Below are 17,481 nucleotides of genomic sequence, written 5' to 3'. Positions count from 1 at the left end.
AAAATTGTTTAGGTACATGCAAAAAAATTATCCTTACCTGTGGTAGCACAGTGGATAAAGCATCTATCTGGAATGCTGAAGTCGCCGGTTCAAAACCCTGGGCTTGCCTGGTCAAGGCACATACATATGAGAGTTGGTGCTTTCTGCTCTTCCCCCTTCTCTCTCTCTCTCTCTCTCTCTCTCTCTCTCTCTCTCTTTCTCTCTCTCTCCATCCCCTCTCAAAAATGAATTAAAAAAATGAAACTAGACCACCAACTCATACTATATACAGAAACAAACTAAAAATGGATAAAAGACTTAAATGTAAATCATGAAACTATAAAAATCTTGGACAAAAACATAGGCCGTAAAATCTCCGATATCTCTTGTAGCAATATTTTTGCTGATACATCTCCACAAGCAAGTCAAATAAAGGACAAAACAAACAAATCAAACTAAAAGGCTTTTGCACAACAAAGACACACAATGGAAGAACATATTCACCATATGTCTGATAAGGAGTCAGATGGCCAATAGGCATATGAAAAAATGTTGGTCACTACTCATTAGAGAAATGCAAATTATAACAATGAGATACTACTCAGACCTGTCAGAATGGTTCTCATTAACATATCAACATACAAGTGCTGGCAAGGGTGTGGAGAAAAGGAAACCTTCCTGTACTGCTGGTGCAGCTACTGTGGAAAAGAATATAGCCTTTCCAAAAAAAATTTAAAATGGAACTGCCTTTTGACCCACCTATCCCACTTTTGGGAATATATCCTAAGAATCTCAGAACACTAATTCAAAAGAAGATGTGCACACTTATGTTTATTGCAGCATTGTTTACAATAGCCAAGATCTGGAAATATCCCAAGTGTCCATCAGTGGACAAGTCAATAAAAAAGCTTGGTATACATACACAATGGAATACTATTTAACTGTGAAAAGGAAAGAAATCTTACATTTTGCAATGGCATGGGTGGACCTGGAGATTATTATGCTAAATCAAATAAGCCAGATAAGAAAGACAAACATCAGGCCCTGGCCGGTTGGCTCAGTGGTAGAGCGTCGGCCTGGCGTGCAAAAGTCCCCGGTTCGATTCCCAGCCAGGGCACACAGAAGAAGCGCCCATCTGCTTCTCCACCCCTCCCCCTCTCCTTCCTCTCTGTCTCTCTCTTCCCCTCCCTCAGCCAAGGCTCCATTGGAGCAAAGATAGTCCGGGCACTGGGGATGGCTCCTTGGCCTCTGCCTCAGGCACTGGAGTGGCTCTGGTCGCAACAGAGTGATGCCCCGGAGGGGCAAAGCATTGCCCCCTGGTGGGCAGAGCGTTGCCCCCTGGTGGGCGTGCCGGGTGGATCCCGGTCGGGCGCATGCGGGAGTCTGTCTGTCTCTCCCCGTTTCCAGCTTCAGAAAAATTAAAAAAAAAAGAAAAAAAAAAAAGAAAGAAAGACAAACATCAACAAGATGGTGATGGAGTAGGCGGACATACCAACTTCCACCTCCCAGAACTAAAGTGGATTACAAACTAATTTGAAAAACATCATCTGGGAAAACCAACTTTGGACTAAACTAAGAGGACTCTTCAACCAAGGAACACTGAAGAAGCCACACCGAGACTGGTAGGAAAAGCGGAAATGCGGAGAGGGCTGCCCAGCTCCCCAGAGCCAACGGAAGCCGGGAGAGACTCTTGTGGCAGGAAGTGAGTTTAGCAGAGAGAGGAGGGTCCTGAGTCCCAGGAACAAAGCCCCAGCCTGCAGCCTCAGAGCCTAGAAAAGGCATATGGACAGTATTTAGCTGGAAAGAAGCAGGATACTGTTTGTGAGAAAAAGACAGATTTCTCAGACCCAGGATTCTTCTTAAAGGGACCGCACAGAAAACCTCTCTCACAACCACTCACCCGGGGCTCCAGGGGACAGGGAGAGAGGAGAGGACTGGAGTAGCAGGAAGAGAGTGTAATCTAGGAGGCACAGGGAGAAGCATTTTGAGAGACAGCCACCCTAATCTCTGGGACAAGTCACTCCCCAAATCTGAAGTGAATATTTCCCCTGGAAACAGCAATACCAGCAAAGGGAAGCAGGACATCAGCCAAACAAGCTTTCCCGCAGCACTCAGAGCAGAGTCACTTAGAAGGAGGGAGCTTCCGGGACTACAGTAGTGAGTCTTAGGGTCTGAGTTGCAGTGCCCTCACCCACGCGGTGGCTGAGGGCTCGCCCGAGGGCTGGTGGTGGCGGGACATGAAAGCATGGTTCTGTCAGCAAGGGCAGAAGCCGGCTGGCCACCACAGAAGCCCAGGTGTGAGCTCAGTCTTGCCCAGCTGGGGACAAGAGGACATGCAAAAGAGGTCAAGCCCAGCTGCGGCCGCCTGCAATCCAGCCTGTGGGGGGGGGGGACCCCAGAAGGGGTGGAGACCTGCCCTTGAGCAAGGGGGCAGAAGCACAGCCCTGTCCAGCCCGCGGAACCACAGCTTGTGGCCTGATTGGGAGCCGGCTCCTCCCACAGGGGTGGAGCCAAGAGCCCAGAACAGGCAGAGTCCCACTACTGAGTGTGGGCACACACTCCTGCGCAGCCTGTGGAGCCAAGGCTTGCAGCCGTCCCATGAGTGGGCTCCTCCTGCAGGGGCGGGGCAAAAGCCCAGAATCAGGCAGAGACCCACAGCTGAGCAAATGTGCTCACCCCTGTCCTCAGGGTCGAGCATAATGACACCCATAGGGGTGGGGCCAAGGCCACCGAGGCTTGTACACCCAAGCACGTGATCGCAGCCACTGTCTTGAAGGAGAGGCAGAAAAAACAGCAACAGCCCCAGTGGGCAGGAACCGGCAACACCCATACCTGAATGCCCTAGGCAGTAACAGCAGAAGGGGTGGTGAGCCTGCAGACAGAACACACCTAAGGAACACAGAGGCTACACCCAGTGGACTCCAGTGGCCAAAACCTTCTTTTACATAGACAAAATCAGAAAGCAGAGAAATGCAACACAAATGAATCAAGAGAAATCCCGAGAAAAGGACCTGAATGAGTCAGATATAACCAAATTACCAGATGCAGAGTTTAAAATAATGATTGCTAGGATGCTCAAAGATTTCAGAACAACAATAGATGGTCATTATGAACACCTAAATAAAGAGATAGCAAATATAAAAAAGGACATTGAAATAATAAAAAAGAATCAGTCAAAAATGACAAATACAATATCAGAAATGAAGAACACAATGAAAGGAATAAAAGCAGGATGGATGAAGCTGAGAATCGAATCAGCGAGTTAGAGGACAAGATAAATGCACTAAAGCAGAGGAGAAAAAAGAAAAGAGACTCAAAAAGTCTGAGGAAACTCTAAGAGAGCTCTGTGACAACATGAAGAAAAATAACATCTGCATCATAGGGGTTCCTGAAGAAAAAGAGAAAGAACAAGGGATAGAGACTTGTTTAAACATATCATAGCTGAAAACTTCCCTCAATTAACTCAGGAAAACATCTCACAAGTTCAAGAAGTACAGAGAACTCCATTAAAAAGAAACCCAAAGAAATCTACACCAAGACACATCATAATTAAAATACCAAAGCTAAGTGATAAAGAGAAAATATTAAAAGCGGCTAGAGGAAAAAAGACTATCACCTACAAAGGAGCCCCCATAAGGATGACTTCCGACTTCTCAACAGAAACACTTGAGGCCAGAAGAGAATGGCAAGAAATATTCAAAGTAATGCAAAACAAGAACCTACAACCAAGACTGCTTTATCCAGCAAGGCTATTGTTTAAAATTGAAGGAGAAATAAAAAGCTTTCCAGACAAAAAAACCCCCTCAAAATTCACTACAACCAAACCAAGGCTGCAAGAAATGCTAAGGGGCCTGTTGTAAACAGATCAAAGGAGAAAAAGAATGTAGCAAAAGAGGAATACAGTTTTAAAGAATAAAATGGCAATAAACAATTACATATCAATAATAACCTTAAATGTAAATGGATTAAATGATCCAATCAAAAACATAGGGTAGCTGTGTGGATAAGAAAACAGGACCTATACATATGCTGTCTACAAGAAGCACACCTTAAAACAAAAGTTGCACATAGACTGAAGATAAAAGGATGGAAAAAAATATTTCACGCAAATGGAAATGAAAGGAAAGCTGGGGTAGCAATACTTATATCAGACAAAATGGACTTTAAAACAAAGACTTTAGTAAGAGATAAAGAAGGTCACTACATAATGATAAAGGGAGCAATCCAACAGGAAGATATACCCATTATAAATATCTACGCACCTAATATAGAAGCACCTAAATATATAAAGCAAACTTTGATGAATGTAAAGGGCGAGATCAACAGCAATACTATAATAGTAGGGGATTTCAATACCCCATTAACATCACTAGATAGATCCTCAAGAAAGAAAACAAAGAAATAGCAGACTTAAAGGACATCCTAGGTCAACTCGATTTAATAGATATCTTCAGAACCTTTCACCCTAAAGCAGCAGAATATACATTCTTTTCAAGTGCTCATGATACATTCTCTAGGATAGACTACATGTTAGGGCACAAAAGCTGTCTCAACAAATTTTAGAAGATTGAAACCATATCGAGCACTTTCTCTGATCACAATGGCATGAAACTAGAAATCAACCACAACAGAAAATCTGAAAAATACTCAAACACTTGGAAACTAAATAGCGTGTTATTAAATAACGAATGGGTTAACAATGAAATCAAAGAAGAAATTTTAAAATTCCTAGAAACAAACGATAATGAGAATACATCAACTCAAAATTTATGGGACACAGCAAAAGCAGTCCTCAGAGGGAAGTTCATAGCATTACAGGCATACCTCAAGAAGCTAGAAAAAGCTCAAATAAACAACTTGACCCTGCATCTAAAAGAACTAGAAAAAAGAACAGCAAGTAAAGCCCAGAGCTAGTAAAAGGAAGGAAATAATAAAGATCAGAGCAGAAATAAATGACATAGAGGCTAAAGAAACATTACAGAGCATCAGTGAAATCAGGAGCTGGTTGTTTGAAAAGGTAAACAAGATCAATGAACCTTTAACCAAACTCACCAAGAAAAAAAGAGAGAGGACTCAAATAAATAAAATTAGAAACGCGAGTGGAGAAATAACAACTGACACAACAGAAATACAAAATATTGTAAGAAAATATGATAAAGAACTGTACCCCAAAAAAGTAGACAACCTAGATGAAATGGACAAATTCCTTGAAACATATAATCTTCCAAAAATTAATCTGGAAGAATCAGAAAACCTAAACAGACTGATTACAACAAATGAGATAGAAACAGTTATCAAAAAACTCCCAACAAAGAAAAGCCCTGGGCCAGATGGCTTCACAAGTGAATTCTACCAAATATTCAAAGAAGAACTAACTCCTATCCTTCTTAAGCTATTTCAAAAAATTCAAGAGGAAGGAAGACTTCCAACCTTCTTTTATGAGGCGAGTATAATTCTGATTCCAAAACCAGGCAAAGACAACACAAAGAGAAAATTATAGGCCAATATCCCTGATGAATTTAGATGCTAAAATCCTCAACAAAATATTAGCAAACTGGATCCAGCAATATATGAAAAAAATCATACACCATATTCAAGTGGGATTTATTTTTGGGAGGCAAGGCTGGTACAATATTCGCAAATCAATCAATGTGATTCATCACATAAACAAAAAGAAGGACAAAAACCACATGATAATTTCAATAGATGCAGAAAAAGCATTTGATAAAATCTAGCACCCATTCATGATCAAAACTCTCAGCAAAGTGGGAATACAGGGAACATACTTCAACATGATAAAGACCATCTATGACAAACCCACAGCCAACATCATACTCAATGGGCAAAAATTAAAAGCAATCCCCTTAAGATCAGGAACAAGGCAGGGGTGCCCCCTTTCACCACTCTTATTTAACATAGCCCTAGAAGTCCTAGCCACAGCAATCAGACAAGAAGAAGAAATAAAAGGCATTCAAGTTGGAAAAGAAGAAGTAAAACTATCATTATTTGCAGATGATATGATATTGTATATAGAAAACCCTAAAGTCTCAGCCAAAAAACTACTAGACATGATAAATGAATTCAGCAAGGTGGCAGGATATAAAATTAATACTCAGAAATCAGAGGCATTTTTATATACTAACAATGAACTGTCAGAAAGAGAAATTAAGAAAGCAATCCCCTTTACCATTGCAACCAAAAAAATAAAGTACCTAGGAGTAAATTTAACCTGGGAGATTAAAGACTGGTACTCGGAAAATTATAAAACATTGATAAAAGAAATCAGGGAAGATACAAACAAGTGGAAGCATATACCGTGCTCATGGTTAGGAAGAATAAACATCATTAAAATGTCTATATTACCCAAAGCAATTTATAAATTCAATGCAATACCTATTAAAATACCAATGACTTACTTCAAAAATATAGAACACATATTCGAAAACTTTATATGGAACCAAAAGAGAACACGAATAGCCTCAGCAATCTTGAAAAGGAAGAATCAAGTGGGAGGTATCACACTTCCGGATATCAAGTTATACTACAAGGCCATTGTACTCAAAACAGCCTGGTACTGGCATAAAAACAGGCATATAGATCAATGGAACAGAACAGAGAACCCACAAATAAACCCACAGCTCTATGGACAACTGATATTTGACAAAGGAGGTAAGAGTATACAATGGAGTAAAGATAGCCTCTTTAATAAATGGTGTTGGGAAAATTGGACAGCTATCTTCAAAAAAAATGAAACTAGACCACCAATTTACACCATTCACAAAAATAAACTCAAAATGGTTAAGAGACTTAAATGTAAGCCGTGAAACCATAAGCATCTTAGAAGAAAACATAGGCAGTAATCTCTCCGACATCTCTCGCAGCAATATATTTGCAGATTTATCTCCAGGGGCAAGTGAAATAAAAGACAGGATAAACAAATGGGACTATATCAATCTAAACAGCTTTTGCACAGCTAAAGACAATAAGAACAGAATAAAAAGAGAATATATTTGACAATATGTCTGATAAGGAGTTAATAACCAAAATTTATAAAGAACTTGAAAAACTCAATACCAGGAAGATAAACAATCCAATCAAAAAATGGGCAAAAGAAATGAATAGACACTTCTCCAAAGAGGACATACAGATGGCCAATAGGCATATGAAAAAATGCTCAACCTCACTAATCATTAGAGAAATGCAAATTAAAACCACAATAAGATATCACCTCATGCCAGTTAGAATGGCCCTCATCAATAAAACAACACAGAATAAGTGCTGGCTAGGATGTGGAGAAAAGGGAACCTTCTTGCACTGCTGGTGGGAATGCAGACTGGTGCAGCCACTGTGGAAAACAGTATGGAGATTCCTCAAAAAATTAAAAATTAAACTGCCTTTTGACCCAGCTATACCACTTTTAGGAATATACCCCAAGAATACCATAGCACTGTTTCAAAAAAAGAAATACATCCCCATGTTTATGGCAGCATTGTTCACAATAGCAAAGATCTGGAAACAGCCCAAGTGTCCGTCAGTGGACAAGTGGATTAAAAAGCTTTGGTACATATATACTATGGAATACTACTCAGCCATAAGAAATGATGACATCGGATCCTTTACAACAACATGGATGGACCTTGATAACATTATACTGAGAGAAATAAGTAAATCAGAAAAAACTAAGAACTGTATGATTCTATACAGAGGTGGGACATAAAAATGAGACTCAGAGACATGGACAAGAGTGCGGGGGTTACGAAGGGGGAGGATATTGAGAGGGTTGGGGGAGGGGAGGGGCACAAAGAAAACCAGTTAGAAGGTGACGGAAGACAATTGGACTTTGGGTGATGGGAATGCAGCATAATCAAATGTCAAAATAACCTAGAGATGTTTTCTCTGAACATATGTACCCTGATTTATCAATGTCACCCCATTAAAATTAATAGAAAAAAGATAGACAAAGATCATATGACCTCACTTATATGTGGAACCTAATGAACAAAGTGAACTGAGGAACAGAATAGAGGCAGAGCAGGGCCGCAGGGAGCAGAGGGACAGCTGTCAGAGGGAAGGGGGATGTGGGGATTGGATCAGAGAAGGTGAAGGGATTAGTGAAATTATACACATAACACACAGATACAGGTAACAGGACAACAAATCCCAGAGGAAAGGTAGGGAAGGAGTCATGGGGAGGGAGGTAAAGGTGGTGTAATGGGGGGCACGTTGTTGGGTGGTGAGGGTGTAATATTTAATGGGACATTTGAATCCATGTTAAGACAATGAATTTAAATTTTTAATTAAAATATTAAAAAATATATATCATGGGGACATCTGGCAAAACTTGAATGCAGTTTTAGAATCAGATGGTAGCAATGTATCACTGTTAACTTTTTGATATTGATGGATTGTGGTTATGAAGGAGGAAAGTGTTCTTTCTTATAGGAAATACATAGGATTTAGAGGTTATAAGACAATAGGTCAGAAACTTACTCAGGAAAAGAACAGTCATTTAGCTATACTTCCAATTTTGAAAATAAGTTTGTGGTTGTTTCAAAAATTTTTTATAAAAGAAGAAAACAGAAGAAAGGAAGGAAGAATAATGAAGGAAGGAAGGGAGAGGGAGGGAGGGAGGGAGGGAGGGAGGGAGGAAGGAAAATGAAAATAGTGACTTTTCTAAGCATTGCAACTGACTTCAAGGACAATGGCAAAGTCGCTAAAGTAATCATTTCCCTCCCCCAAGAAAACACTGAAAGGTATTTTAAGTTGCTGAATATTAAATGTTTATTATTTTGCTTCCTACTACTGCTGAAATCCATTTTGTAAGTAGCTTCTCTTAAAACCAGTTTTATTTCACAGAAATGGTATCTTTCAATCATTTACTTTGAAATGTCCCAGGATGAGGATTGTTCAGAGCCCAGCTTGCACAATCAGGACACAGGAAGGGTCTCCCTCCCCCACTCCGAGCCCTGACCAAGAAAGCTGCAAATAACTCAGGGAACACTTCTGCAAAGCCAGACGGGTTGTTTCAATCAGCTGAAAACAGAGAACACTATACTTGATTCAAATTACAAATTCAGTATTGTACTGTACGCATCCAGCATTACACATGCTTAAAATAATATAAACATGCATAATGACACACCGGGTTTTACTTTCAAAAAAGTAAACTCTAAGCAGGCAACTACAGATTTTAAAATTACTAAATAACCCCATTTCACCTAAAGTTAAAAATGTTGTTGAATACACATTGGCTGTTTCAGAAGTCTTTGGCATGCACAAAAGAAGTAGAGAAAATATCCAGGCTACAAATAATCATGTTACATGTATTTAAGAATCTTTCCAACCAAATCGTATTCAAAGGAAAACTATCTTGAAGGGCCGGGCCAGTTTCCAGACTGAACGGTTTCTACGAGAGGCAATCATGCTGATGCTCCCTGACACAGCTGTGCTTCTTCATCGATCCTGGAAGTACAACTGCAGGCTGATTCTCTTTGGTCCCCAGGGTGACTTCAGCCTCTGGAGGCAAGAGCACCTGGCGGTCCCTAACTCAGGGGAGTTTCTCAGCTGTTGGAATTCCACTCAGGTCTGGATGGCTGCTCCAGGCTGATAAGGGTCATTTCAACCTGCCGAGCAGGGAGGCAGGACAGCTATAGTTTGGCAGTGACCTCCAGAAACTGCAGTTTTGATGCTGAATAGATCATTGGCTCTATCCCAGGAAAATACTTGACAGTCATACATGGTTTTATTTGTTCATTTGTAATTGTAATATGATCTACAAAAATAGCCTACCTTGTAACTAATAGCACCTTGAAAACATAGATAATGGTAGAAAACAGGATCATAAGATAAAGTCACTTTTCATTCTGGCCATTACGCTACCACTAATACCAACAAGCCAAGAAAGTACACTATTTTAACTGAATTTGGAAAAAAGAAAAGGTGTCTTTTTTTGGAGCAAAATATTCTTGTAGGAAGAATATAGGTAAATCATATTCATTGGGCTATGAATATAAATGTATAATATATTATATGTAACCTATATTATTTGTGTATTTTACTGAGCGGTAGAGGAGAAAATGTGGACATAGCTCCCTACTCAGAGTGTCTGTCAAATAGTCATGTAGAAATATTATATATTAAAAGTAAAATTAGGACTAGAAGGCATCTAAACTCTTGGGGGAGTGGTGAACTGGGGTTCAGAAGTTGGAGAATATACTCTGTACTAATGTATTAGTACACTATATTTACACGTTGACACCTTGGGAATAAAATAGCTACAGTTTTGAAGTATCTCCTTCTACTGTCTGATTTAAAAAGGAATGCTCATCCTACAAGAAGAGGTAGTTAGTCTGTTACTAAAATGCGAACAGTTGCCGGCCCTTGGCTGCCCATTTGTTTTGTAGATTTAGTACCCTTGGCATATTTTTAAAAATGTTTGTAGATATGTTTGTTTTACTGGTGGGTGCATTGCTAGAAGCAGATGTGAAGACAGTGATTCCATCCCAGCGTGGTCTATTTGTCGAGCACGCATAAGCCGGGTTTTCTATAAAGCTAATTGCAAGAGGATGTTTGTTTTGATAGAACGCAACAGTCCTGAGGCAGTCTGTTAACACCCCTGTTGACTGGTAGAGTCACTGGTCCAGACTGAACAAAACACCAGTAAATGATGTACGTAGTCAGATTGAGCCAGACTCTCCATGGTCCAGGAAATGAGGAAATCTTGCACTTCAAGTAGGGAGGAGATGGCCAACGTGGTTCATGCCCGGGTGCCTGAGAGTCCCAAGTTACGAGTAACATCTGCAACAAAAAATTCAGCATAAATTTTTTAAAAGCTCTTCATGTGCCAGTTCCCTTCAACAAGCTTTCTCCTTTTCTCTGCCTCTTATAAACACATGTGTGTGCATACATGCACAGTACTCCCCATTCAAACTTCTTTATCCATCAAGACCCAGCACCGGTTCTGCATTTTCCATAGTTTTAATCAGCTAACTTTCAACTCTTAGAGCAGATGTTATTTGAACTTTACATGTCACAATTGAGTATGCTTGACACGGTCATGTGACTGTACCCTCCATGCAAACATATCACCTCTGAAAACAAGGACTGTCTTGGGTCTTCCCTCCCTCTACCCAACACACATTACTCAGCACAGTGTGATTTGTGATTCGCATAATAATCATTCAATATTTGACAGAGGTTCTGAGTCAGTCTGCTTGGAATTGTGTATGTGTAATGCCTTCAGAGTATAGAGAAGAAAGATCCTGGCTCCTCTCAAGAAGCTTACACTCTGGACATTTTCACAATTATTTGTTTAAATTTAATTGCAAGATATAAGCCAGGTTTGGTAGGCTAGGCATGATTTCAGAGCCGCAACTGTGGTAGACAATCCTACTCAGGCTGACTATTCTAACGCAATAACACATTTCCATCAGACATTTATCTGCTTTTCTGCCTCAGAGCTTACTCTGAAGACTTGTGAGTCTGCTCATTCCAAGTCCAGGGCGCACAACTCAGGGACCAGGGAGATTAATGTGCCCTCCAAACCAGTGGGGATGGGAGTCAGTGAATAAATGCCCCACTTACGGGAAACATCTGGACACCCTTCAGAGGTCTTATGGCCTCTAGCTGAGATCTCAGTAACACAACTTTCATTTGATTTTCCTCCCTACCTGCCTCACTCTCTCTGCTCCTTGACCCCCTCTGTGGGGGCAGCTTCCACTTAAACTACTTGCACCCAAGTCTCTGTTTCAAGGTCTGTTTTCAGGGTTCCAAACCAAGACAGGCACATTATTATGAGCACAAATATTGGGAGAAATGTTTACTTTTGTTTTTCATTAACAAAGTTATATGAAAGACAAGCTTTTTGCTCATATCAAAGCTATGGTATTCAATTTCTAGGAAACAAAGTCATTGAACATCAATTTCTTGCATCTAAAAAAAATGAGATGGACTAAAGGAGGATTCAGCTCCCTTCCCATGTGTTAATTCTAGGATGAGAGATGTTTTGTGTGTTCCTTTTTTTTTCTGACAGAGACAGAGAGTCAGAGAGAGGGACAGATAGGGACAGACAGACAAGAAGGAAGAGAGTTGAGAAGCATCAATTCTTTATTGTGGCAAATTTGTTGTTCATTGATTCCTCTCTCATATGTGCCTTGACTGGGGCGCTACATCAGACTGAGTGACCCCTGGTTTGAGCCAGCGACCTTGGGCTCAAGCTACTGAGCCTTGCTCAAACCAGATGAGCCTGCGTTCAGGGTCTCGAACCTGGGTTTTCTGTGTCCCAGTCTGACGCTCTATCCACTGCACCACCGCCGGTCAGGCTGTGTTTCTTTAATATAAGTTCTTCACCACTGAGTTGTGGCAAAAGTGTAATAGCTTCTGTCTCATTATGTATCTTAAATCATTGCTACCTCAAAAGCATAAAAATTATGCATTTTCCATAATAGATGCTTTAAACTTTCTGAATGCTACTCAAGTTAATGACAGTCAAGTTGACAACACTTATTCTGAATGAAAAAGGTCAAATACCACCTAACTGGCCTTCTGTGGACATCTGAGTTCTTTAAACCTGCAGATTTTAACAATATCCTCACCAATTCCCCTTCTTCCTCTGGGTAACGCCAGCCCAGAACTCTCTTCCAAATCCCAGTAAAAAAAAACCCTCCATATATCGATATTAACTGATAGTCTGTAAACCTCATTGAATGACTTAATAAATTTTTTAACAAGAAAGTCTTAGACTCATCCTAATTTTTATTTATTTATTTATTTATTTATTTATCTATTTATTTATTTTGTGGCAGAGACAGAGAGAGTCAGAGAGAGGGACAGAGAGGGACAGACAGACAGGAAGAAAGAGAGATGAGAAACATAAATTCTTCATTGCGGTTCCTTAGTTGTTCATTGATTGATTTCTCATATGTGCCTTGATTAGGGGCTGCAGCAGATTGAGTAACCCTTTGCTCAAGCCTGCGACCTTGGGTTCAAGCTGGTGAGCCTTGCTCAAACCAGATGAGCTCGTGCTCAAGCTGGCAACCTCAGGGTCTCAAACCCGGGTCCTCCACATCCCAGTCTGACACTCTATTGACTGTGCCACTGCCTGGTCAGGCTCATCTCAATTTTTAAAATAACAATTAGAATATTTCCTCGACACAATAGTGATTTATAAACTTTGTTCATTATTACAAACTTTTGTTCATTTTTAATAGCAGTTTTAAAACTTGTTTTCAATGCACTGTAGAAAATGTAAATTCAGTTAAAATAAAAATTTACTTTTTCATGGAAAATACTAAACTTCAGACTTAGAAGCATTTTCCCTTCCTTTAAAGTCATAAATTAAAAGTCCAAGCTTACTGGGAAGCATGCTCTTCCTTTCCCAAACCCATCGATGTTGCTATACCTGTGAATCCAGGCTTCTTAGCCGTGTTCACTGCTGCCATGAACATGTATTCACTATTAGGGTCATGCACACTGGATTTATATTTCTGAAAGAAAAAGTCAGAACATGGTTTGTCATTTGTTCTCCATCTCCGTCCCTGTCTTTTTGTTGTTGTTGTTCTCTTGTTTATTAGTTTATTGTTTTCTATTCTTTATTGAAGTGGTGTATGTGAGAACTATATAATGGGGCTTAGGTTCCTGACTTTAAGCTAAGTAGAAAAACAATATGAAAAGGGCTTGAGGTCTTACTAGTTGGCTCAGTGGTAGTGCATTGGTCCAGTGTGTGGATATCCTTAGTTTGATTCCCGGTCAGGCCACACAGGAGAAGCGCCATCTGCTTCTCCACCCCTACCCCTCTTGCTTCTCTCTTTCTCTCTCTCTCTCTCTCCTCTTCCTGCAGCCATGGCTCAATTGGAGTGAGTTGGCCCCATACTCTAAAGATGGTTCCATAGCCTTGCCTTAGGCACTAAGAAGAGCTTGGTTGCTGAGCAATAGAGTAACACCACAGATGTGTAGATTGCCCCTTAGTAAGTTTGCCAGGTGGATTCTGGTTGAGACACATGTGGATGTGTGTCTCTCTGCCTCCCCTCCAAGAAAGAAAGAAAGAAAGAGAAAGAAAGAAAGAAAGAAAGAAAGAAAGAAGGGGAGGGAGGGAGGAAGGGAGGGAGGGAGGGAGAAAGAAAGGGCTTTAAATAAAAAGAGCTTTCTGCTAAACTAACTTCCTCACTTTTGCCTTTATTGTTTTTCCCATGATTAGGATCATGGGACCTATCTCACTGTCTTACTTCTTCATCTCTCTTTTCATATTCCATTCTGGCACAAATATACACACTGTCTGGCCAGTGATCACACTATGGATACACTTGAGTGTTAGCATACTTTCCTAATATGCAGGATGGTTTAAGTTTTTTGAGAACTTGTAGTGTAAAAGACCAAAAAGAAAATACTTCCAGCAAAGAAAGATTTTTGTTGTTGCCATTATTGTTGGTTGTTATCTTTCTGCATTCCTTTCCAGTTGTTTTCTTTATAAGCAAGGAGTCCTAATAATCTACCATCCAAAGAAACTGGCCATGGACTTCTCAGCTATTCCTGGTACCTTATAAGACTCTTTTCCTGATTATCTTTTAACTGACCAATTGAGTGAAACATAATTGTTTCATCTTTTCCTGACTCTTAGGATGCTTAGAATCAAACATGCAACACACATTAAATAATTTGTTAAAGTCAGAAGCATCTATTTTTATGTTTTTATCTGGGGAATAGAACTGGCAACCTGTGCTTTCTGGGACAATACCCCAACCAACTTCATTATCTGGCCAGGGCTTTTTTTTTTTTTTTTTTTTTTTTTTTTTTTTTTTTTTTTTTTAGAGAGAGACAGAGAGAGGAAAGGAGAGAGGGGGGAGGAGGAAAGAAAACACCCATTTGTTATTCCACTTTGTCGTCCATTCATTGGTTGCCTCCCTTGTGTGATTCCTGACCAGGGATCAAATCCATCAAATTATTTTTTAAATGAAGCAACTGAAAAATAAATAAGCTTCTGGTCCAAGTTAGTGGTTTAACTAGTAGGTATATCTTGAGAAATAGAAATTGCCTACCTGTTGATCAACTTATCTTGGCAAGAGCAACATGTACTTTGATAAGTGAATAATCACTGATACCCCTCTGTTAGAGCAGATACAAGAAAGGATAGACATTGCTCACCTTTTTGGTAAACCAGCATAAAAATATGCATGCAAAACTGTAGATTGCAACAAAAGCTGCACATCCTACGGGTAACCAGAACTTCAGTTGGCAACAAAGCTGTGATTCTGGGTTAGAAAAGAAGATCTGTTAAGAAAAAATTCTGAAAATCAAATATCTTTCGTCGTTGCTGAATTACAAGTTCTTTTACCAAATTTAAAAGAGTTATTTAATCAAATGAGCTTGTCTTCATTACTACCATGATATCCAATCAGCAGTAAATAGATCATGTTAATATAGCAAAGATCCAAAAACTAAAATCTAAAAGACTTTATGCACATATATGTTTACAAATTTGGTTAATAAAAAATGACGTTTTGTCTATATTTTGCAAAAGAATAAGTGAAAAAAGTAATGACATAAAATATCATTTTCAACACTCTCAATGCATTCCATAAACCCAGCATAATCAAAACCTTGAGCCTTAAATGAAAAGAAGTAATAACATTAAACTATGGGGTTAGGTATTTGTTTATATTTTTCCTGATTTTGAATGGCATATGTGTTTTAAAGACAACCTGTTTCTAACTCAGCAGTCCACATGATTAAATTTCATATTACTGATTAAAACTACTTATTCATAATAAATTAAAAAAAACAGAAATAAACATAAAATAAAAGACAACACAAAACAAATAATAAATCATTCCTTGCATATTTTCATTATAAGTGATTGCTATCAGTTGCACCTAAATGAACTCCAACACAAAAGATAACTTGTTTGTTTTCATTAGTGAGAAAAATTCTCAAAATGCATATGTACACTTACATCCAGAAGATGAAAACAATATCTTACCACGAACATGCAAATATTCTTTGTGAAGAATCTCTTGAAAAGGAGGAGGATCAAATATTAATAGTTTGCAGTAGTAATAGCTGTCAAGAGAACTGTCCAAGTTATTCATAAAAAGAGAGACACTGTAATTGGATAGCTGACAGAATTTCTGATTCTGAGTGGACGCTGCGTTTCCATTTCCATCTGTTTTACTGACATCACAGATTACTTGCGTTCCTTTCAGCAACTGCATTTTAAATTGCCGGACACTCTCAGGGCATTTGCATAAAATTTGTACACCTCCATTGTGAAATGTAAACATCTCAAAGGAGGTGGAAACATTGATTTCTCCTGGATAAAAAGAAAAAAGCCAAAGTGATACTTTATAAATATGTTGCCCTAATAATTATATCTAAATACAAAAGTAATCTCTTCGTACAATCACTTCTATTGCACCCAAATGAAAGAACTTTACAACAAAAAAGGAACATAACAATAGTGAAAACTATACCTAAGCAGAAACTTGCTTGTCATACATGAATATATAATATGCAATATGTTAGATAATATATTTATGAAGTATGAATCAGATATGGTTTCTGCCCTTTGGCAACTTCTGTATTGGAAACGGATGGTGAAAAAATAAAAATGTAGTAATGCGCCATAATTTGTGCAAAGAATGGAGTACTAATCAAATAAAGGTGGTGGGATCGGTTCTAATTTTGACCAGAGAATCAGAAAATGCCACTTTGAGGAAACAACTTTAATATTGAAATTGACGGAGGATTAGCATTCACTCAAACATGGAGAGGTTAGGGGAGAGAGTTGGAAAATACTGGAGTCAAGAAAAAAAAATTTAAAGTGCAAATAGCTTAAACTAAAAATAAGTGATTGTATTTAAATATATATTTACATTATACCCCCCTGCTAGAGCGTAAAAAAAAAACAGATGAGTCTTCAAATGCTAGAAATGTTTCTACTCTGAACCCTCATCCATTGAAAACTAAATCAAGGTCTGATGAGAAAGGCCCCAGAATTTTGCTGTTTCTTTTATTTTATTTTTTTAACTTGAAGCTAGAGGTTGGAAGCCAAGGTTGTTTTGGTGAGCTACATAAGGATCACAGAAGTAAGGCGTGGCTACAGATTCTGAGTTATTACACTATAAATTCAAAATGGTTTTTTCTTTTCTTTTTATTTAAATTTTTTATTATTTATTTATTTGTTTATTTTGAAAGAAAGAGAGAGAAGAGGGGATAGAGAGTGACAGGCAGACAGAAAGGGAGTGAAATGAGAAGCAGCCAGCGACCTTAAACTTCAAGTCAGCAACCATAATGTCATGTCTGTGATCCCTCACTTGAGCCAGCGACCCTGCACTCAAGCCAGCGGCCCTCTGCTCAAGCTGGTGAGACCACGCTCAAGCTGGATGAGCCCACACTCAAGCCCACAACCTTGGGGTTTCAAACCTGAGTCCTCAGCATCCCAGGGTGATGCTCTATCTACTGTGCCACTGCCTGGTCAGGTCTTTTTTTTCTTTTCTTTTCTTATGTGAG

General features: G+C 39.2%; 1 protein-coding gene across 2 annotated transcripts in view; it reads right to left on the bottom strand.

Moving 5' to 3' along the window:
- Positions 1 to 8,750: 8,750 nt before the first annotated feature.
- Positions 8,751 to 17,481, bottom strand: part of ICOS (inducible T cell costimulator) — a 74,153-nt gene continuing 65,422 nt past the window's right edge. For both annotated transcript variants that reach the window (XM_066345376.1, XM_066345375.1), the window contains exons 2-5: positions 15,953 to 16,282; positions 15,118 to 15,224; positions 13,379 to 13,463; positions 8,751 to 10,776 (exon numbers count right to left, since the gene is read on the bottom strand). In XM_066345376.1, coding sequence (XP_066201473.1) covers positions 10,736 to 10,776; positions 13,379 to 13,463; positions 15,118 to 15,224; positions 15,953 to 16,282 — 563 coding nt within the window. In that variant the 3' untranslated portion in view covers positions 8,751 to 10,735. The remainder of the gene's footprint in view (positions 10,777 to 13,378; positions 13,464 to 15,117; positions 15,225 to 15,952; positions 16,283 to 17,481) is intronic.

Source organism: Saccopteryx leptura, chromosome 7 (assembly GCF_036850995.1).
Source record: "Saccopteryx leptura isolate mSacLep1 chromosome 7, mSacLep1_pri_phased_curated, whole genome shotgun sequence".
Lineage (NCBI taxonomy): Eukaryota > Metazoa > Chordata > Mammalia > Chiroptera > Emballonuridae > Saccopteryx > Saccopteryx leptura.
The sequence above is the reverse complement of the archived record's forward strand: the minus strand, read 5'-3'. Positions and strand labels throughout refer to the sequence as shown.